Source organism: Oreochromis aureus, linkage group 7 (assembly GCF_013358895.1).
Source record: "Oreochromis aureus strain Israel breed Guangdong linkage group 7, ZZ_aureus, whole genome shotgun sequence".
Classification (NCBI taxonomy): domain Eukaryota; kingdom Metazoa; phylum Chordata; class Actinopteri; order Cichliformes; family Cichlidae; genus Oreochromis; species Oreochromis aureus.
The window spans coordinates 16,577,059-16,583,960 of NC_052948.1; the positions used below are offsets into that span (position 1 = coordinate 16,577,059).

The 6,902-nt window shown below is 39.1% G+C and overlaps 1 protein-coding gene across 2 annotated transcripts in view; it reads right to left on the reverse strand.

Moving 5' to 3' along the window:
* The window catches only part of LOC116332675 (1-phosphatidylinositol 4,5-bisphosphate phosphodiesterase zeta-1-like), a 19,092-nt gene extending 12,531 nt beyond the window's left edge, over positions 1 to 6,561 (reverse strand). For both annotated transcript variants that reach the window (XM_031755713.2, XM_031755712.2), the window contains exons 1-4: positions 6,258 to 6,561; positions 5,011 to 5,206; positions 3,114 to 3,315; positions 161 to 305 (exon numbers count right to left, since the gene is read on the reverse strand). In XM_031755713.2, coding sequence (XP_031611573.2) covers positions 161 to 305; positions 3,114 to 3,315; positions 5,011 to 5,200 — 537 coding nt within the window. In that variant the 5' untranslated portion in view covers positions 5,201 to 5,206; positions 6,258 to 6,561. The remainder of the gene's footprint in view (positions 1 to 160; positions 306 to 3,113; positions 3,316 to 5,010; positions 5,207 to 6,257) is intronic.
* Positions 6,562 to 6,902: the final 341 nt, after the last annotated feature.

The window sequence follows — 6,902 nt, forward strand, 5'->3', positions numbered from 1 at the left end:
GGCCTGAAATGCTAAATCAAAGGCAGTTTGAAGGCAAGAGAGGTTATTAATGAGAGCAAATGCTGCTCGGTAGGGTCTCTCGGCGCCCGCAGAGGCAAGAGTGAGTGAGCTGGCTGCTACGCCAGAAGCAGTAATCGTGTAACAAACTACATGCTGTTACCTCAAAGGCGTGCTGCCCCACAGTGGTGATGACATCCTTAAAAAGTATCTTGCTGGTGAGGGTGTGGCCATGGTAAACTACGGGCTCCATGTCTGGCCCATCCCAGCAGTCAATCTCCAGGCAGCGACACCCTTTCCTCAGAGCACTGTTCCAAACAGAAGCACACACATGCATACAGAGAAACATGCAGACTGAGCTGCAGCAAGGCCATGCTAAATGAAAAAAAAGCACTATGTGACAAACTATAAGTCAAGTTTGAGGAACAAACTTTACTACTTTCCTGCGATGGTGCTTTACATTTCCATTCCTGTGTTTTTCTTTATGTGAAAATAATAATAGGTATTATATCTATATGTCTGTACAGACTGTATCTTATACAAGATTGCTTTCTCTCAGTGGAGGAAAAAAAGTTAGATCACTTTCACAAAGAGGTTGGGGCAAATAATCACTTTGCTTATAATATATTTTTCATGCAACACTGACACACAGTTATATCCGCCTTTTTCTCCAGACATTTTCAATCAATGCTTGTTTAGTAGTTATTTGTGTTTTAAATGGAGCTTAGCGCATGCAAAACAGCTGCAGTCTGTGTCTGCTTTCAGGTGCTTTTCTTTGTAGTTATAAACTGTCACATAAGTGTTAAATGAGGCTCTGTTATTGCAGGCAAAGTTCATAGCATCACACTGTCAGTCTTTTGCTTTCTTTGGTAGAGTTACAGCAGACAGTAAAGTAGTCTTTCCAGGTGTGATGTCATCATGCCCTCACAAGCACCAGTGCTCACCTTCGGTATCAGGTAACCTGCACTGTAGTGCTCTGAGTTAGTTACAACATGCCCAGCTAAAACTTTAAACAAAGACACAAACAAGATTGCATAAATATGGGTTTTCTGGCAGGGTGAAATCAGCAGTGCAAAAAGTCAATCATAGGCAATTCACACGCTTATAAAAAAGTCTCAGTCACTGACACAGATTGCTAGCTGACTACAACCACTGACAGATTGTACATTAGTGATTTTGGGTGAAAATACACTTTTTTAAACAAATCTTTACAAGTGCCTTCGGAAGCATTTTTGAACTTCTGAGAGAGCCAGGCTAACTCTTTTCTTCAGCTTCTATTGTAATGCTGAGTTCCAAAGAAGGCTTACTCATCTTTTTAGCTTTGATGCTTTGAAATAAAACTAGTGTCAGTTTTTTCTGGAAAAAGGGGACCAAAGTGTGCAGTTCTCAACATTTTTTTTTACAATTTACCTAACACAATTATCTCATATCACAGTTTTTGAAGTGAGAGTTAATGTGATACATACACAGCCACAGTTAAGCAATCTTCATTTTAACAAGTACCAGGGTGCATATTTTAGTATTTCTGATGCATTCCTCGTAACTCGTATACATTCGCTTCATGTTATTTTCATCCTTCTCCCACCTGTGAGCTAGTGGGATTTCTATAAAGCAGCTTACTGTTCCTGCCAGTTTGCTTTCCTCTCAAGATCATTGCATCATTATCTAAGTAAACCAGAGCTCTCGGGCCGCTGGGTTGAAGGGTTCGCTCTACCAGCCAGCCAGGGAACTCAGCACTTTCACTGGAACCATAAATACAGCACTTCTGCTTCCATCAGCCTCTTTTGTAATCACCTCCATTGTCCCATAAAGGCACCACAGCAATTTCACTGTCTGCCTCAGCACAGGACTGGGTCAATGAAACCAGAGCGCAAAAGAGTATCCAAATGACAAACATGTAGGCCTGGAGAGGGAAACTAATGTTGTGTTGTAGGGCATTTAGAGCTTCATTTCAGCCAGTTTTTGTGTTCTACTATTTTTGCTTTTTTTTAAAGATTGTTTTTATTTGTCGTAATATTTTACCGGTTAAATTTGCTAATTTGCAAGTAGGCTTTCACCAGTATTGGCATAATTTTTGCAAAGATTTTACGATCTATAGATTATGTATTATATGACCTTTGCTATTTCCTGTCACTAAAGGCAATTATAGCACCGAAAAGTGAAAATTTAAGAAGTAAAAAAGAGAAGAGCAAAACACCCTTCAACTATGTTTTGGGTTATGATGACGTTAGATCATTTGTCTACAAGAGGGTACTCTGCAACTTCCCTGTTGGCAACACATGTTTGAAAAGCCACATATACAACAACAAGTTGATTCTGTGCAATGCAACACCAGGCACCTCAAGGTACTTTATATTGTAAGGTTAAAACGCTAAAATAAATGAGAAAAAACACCAGACAATCAGAAGACCTCCTATGAGCAAGTACTTGTTGACAGTGGGAAGGAAAATCTGTAGTGCTTAGTATGTGGTACAACTTGTCAAAGAATGTGTGTCTGTGCAATGAAGCCATGCAGTTTATGAATACAGTTTGCTAACCAAGCTTGGAAGCTGATAACTTAGAACTCTATTCTTCTCATTTAAAGTAGCTCACTTCTGCCCCCCAAAAAAAAAAACAAACAAAAAACAACATGGTGAAGGCCAAAAAGATGAGTCAGAATTAAGAAACCGATGGGTAAGGTCATATTGACTACATCCATCTTTTATCTACAGGCAGAAAATACAGCATGAATCATAAAAAAAAACTATCTTCAGAGGCAAGAAGAACAAAGAGTCCAAGAACCGTTGATATATCCCCCACAGAACCTTGATCTCCATTTCATAGAGTCAGTCTTGGATTATATGAAGAGACAGAGGGCACTGAAACTTAAAAGCAAAGGTTGGATACACCAAATATTGATTAGATTTTGGGGGGGTTTGCCCATTTGCTGTGCTTGGTATAGCTCTACAGTCGACTTATCCACTAAAACCTATTTATGATATAATCTATTCAAAGCATTCTCACTTTAACTTCAGTGCCTTAAAACATATTCACAGTACTCCCTCTGGCATTGGGCGTGGCTTTTTAAAATGCTGCTAAGTGAAGAGGAACACTGTATGTAAACATTGCTTCCCTACCTAACATAGGCATCCAGGCTACTTTGCCCTACTAGCTGATCTCCGGTCAGGTAGGTGTTGTGTGATGTGGAGATGAAATAACTGGTAAGAGGCTGGTCCATGTCCTGGTACACTGACGTGTGGGCCTGGTTGAACACACAGCACTCTTTGGACTCCATGTACCTGAGGAACCCTTCAAAGGTCATTGAGCTGTTTTCTCTGGCTGGAAGAGGAGGAATTGAGAAGACTTAAATTTCATCTTTAAGGATTAAAAAAAAGAAGAACAGCATCTACAATCAAGCCAGATAACTGCATTTAATTTCTATCTATACCATGTTACTTTAATAGTAAAACAAAAGTCCTTCTTATAACATCTCTGGTAGAGTTACGACTGGTGTGTTATAGATATTTGGTCATAAACCTGTTTGATGATCATGCTAGATAATAAAGTTAGGGGATCACTAAAGTCATTATAAGTCATCCTCCTACAGCCACAAGTAGCTGGGTGAAATTTCATGACAGTCCATCAAATAGCTGTTTAGAAATTTGAAATTAGATTACAGCAGAGGACTGACCAGTGGAGCGTCTCCAGAGCCATGATGTAGCCTCTGTGAAGTTTCTGCTGGTAATGAATTGTGATGTCACGAGTGTACTGTAATTATCTTTAGTCTGAGGTGGGAATAAAACTCATTCAGCTGAACAGTCAGCTCAAACGATGAACTTAATGGAAAGAAATCTGACATTAAATTAAAAAAGAAAAAAAAAAAGACTGCATTTCATTTGGGTGAACTAGCTGTGGGTTCCTGGTATTGTGTAAGCTGATACAGTGCCATGTCTAACTTCATTAATAAAATATCTTTCACCACCATCAGAGCTCTCCCTGCTCTAACAAACTGTCTGCTGTGAAAACGGTTGATTTTACTGACTACGCTGCTGATGGTTCATACCAACTGTACCTGCTTTTACTTTCAGCAGTTTGGATGATTTTTTGATTTATTCTGAATAAAATCACCAACTATGGTATGATTTAATATGTTTTTTTAAAAATTGCAATTGCTCTACGAATAACTGAGTTTGTTGAGAGAAATGTGTGATACGGTTATCATGCAAGTGCAGAAAAAGAAAAACATGAGCACATTTGTTTATGCAAAGAATGGCAGAAAGTGAGGTCTTCTGTTAGGGCTCCTTCATTATGGCACAAATCTGTATGAAAATCATTGGACAAGCTTATTTAGTTCAGTTACTCTCAAACTTGGGCAAAACAGTGGGTTTATTACACTTTAAAAAAGAGCAGAAATATATCTTTGAAATAAAGTGGAAAGACTTTTAAAACCTATTTACTGTTTTTAATGTTTCACACCACAGCTGGCATGTTTGCAATTTTGTTGTGCTTGTACAATTACAATGGAGGTCTGGAAACTTGATTTACTTGAACTTTAATAATAATTCAGAAGACTTAACATCAAAATCATTTTAAAAAACTGAAATGAACTCAACTTTAGTAAACTAAAAGTACATGTTTCTAGAGCTCTTGTTCTGATAGTTAGTGGAAAACAAAATTCTAACTGAAATTAAAATTTGATTAATTTGGACAGCCCTGTCTTCTGTGTATTAATGGCACAGACTATTTGTAAGTCTTTTATCTTCTCTGTTTTGCTGTTTGTGTTGGTGTGAATTAGTCCACAGTACACGGGACAACATCCATTAGCCAGGTCCATTAGCCTGAGGCTGATGTGCCTTACTCTTCCATTTGTTTTTCTTTCCTTCTTTCCTTTTGCCAGCCAGGCATTACAGCCTTTAAATTCTCTTACAACTAAATTTGGATGCTTACGTGAAAACACCAAAGAATAGAGTATTTTTTCCCATGATGATGAGCAGCAAGCCAAAAGACATTGTCCACATTTCTCCCTTTACTCACCTGTCTCGTTGATCTCAAATCTATCGATCAAACTCTCTGCTTTTTCTTCATTTGCTGTGAGTTCCTTCTGCTCCTTGTGGAGGAACGTCAGCAGTGCACGGGCACTCAAAGTTTCCAGTCCTGCGGCATAGACTTGGTAGAGTTGATGGATTTCAGCTCTCCTGGAGGAGGGGGGCTTGCTTTTCTTCATCTATCCCTGTGCACAATTATACAGCCTTGCAATCTCTTATTGTTACTCTTATTGCTCTATTTATTCTTAATTCCAGCTCCTACAGATTGGCTGTTTGCCCATGTAAAACACAGATTATAATCAATCAGCTGATTACAGATCATTCTGATCTCAACTCGAAAGGAAGAAAGTGTAGATTTAGGCCCATTTAAGACTTAACAGCTTAGAATATTTTTCATGTCACCTTTTAGATATTTTACCTCCCTGTTTCAGAGACACAATGCATCGCTTGCTCTCTAAAAATATACAGGAAGTAGTGAGTAGAAATGTCAAGCCTGAGATGCATCTCAGCATTTACCTCAGCTCACTGTTAAAATACCACTTTTTTTTTTTCAAACTCAGCATGAGAGAGAATAAAAGAGAAGCCACGGTGTTTGCTCTAGACAAAGTTCTCCCATCCTCTCATCCTCCATGCCTCCCCCCCATCGCCCCCATCTCCTGTCTGTATCTCTTCCATCAAATACTAAGGGTACATCTCTGTGTAACTTTCTCATTTTGGTCCCTCTCCTCTCCCTGTCATTCCCTTCAGTCAGTGAGACAAAAGTGTCTGTGACTTTCTCTGACTTTGTGTGTCTCTTTCCCTCCACGGCTTTCATCTCTCTCTCTTCTGCAGCCCTTCACATTTCAGACATACGCCTCAGCCCTGCAGTGGGCTTGGTACCCCACTGCATCTGTCACCACAACGAGAGCAGCACGACGGCACCAGTACTGCTATCTCCGTCATTAACGTTTCATGCAGTTACGTTAACTTTATCAACAGATCCCTTTGATTAATAACTGTCCAGGAAAACTTGGCAGTCTTACATAAGATACGATACATATATATATATATATATATATATATATATATATATATATATATATATATATATATATATATATAGTCTCACACAGACTTGCTGCACTATCTAGAAAAGAGCTGGGGAGAATTAGCTAGCTTAGATGCTGTATCGATTTGAGGCTGAAATGTTTCAGACAGCTGTTTCCTGAAAACTCGATGTCATAAATAAAAGCCTACCTCGGATATGGAAGCTCTTGGAGTCTCTGTAGTATAGGTATTTGAAACAATATCGGGGTAAAAATAAATTAATAAATAATCTCGGGTTTCAGCGGGTTTCTGGGGTAGTACACAAAGTTGTTGCCATAGTGACAAGACGTTGTCGTTATGAGGTCAAGTGCGGAAAAAACACATAAATACACACAGCTTACAACAGGAGGATTATACACCCTACGTCTTTCTAGCTCGCACAGTGCCAGGCATCGAGGGCGGACTTGCTGGTACCATAAACAATATAAGAAAGACACTTGGCACCTGAATATGAGAGAATTTTGCATCAGAGAAAAAGGTAGTGTAGGGCCAACTATAGTCTCCAGTGGACACAGCATTTTAAAATAGTCTTTATGGGCAGTCAATGAATTATCCAACTGCTGATTCTTCACAAGCAGTGTGTATGTCCCGGTGACCCCTGAAATTGTAATAATTTTAATAATGCTTTGCACTGATTGTCTGCCCCTCCCTTAGCCTGATTCTGCTGGAGGTTTCTTCCTGTTAAAAGAGTTTTTCCTTCCCACTGTCAGCAAGTGTTTGCTCATCCAGGGCCATTTGATTGTTTGGGTTTTTTCTCTGTCATTGTAGGGTCTTTACCTTAAAATATAAAGTGCC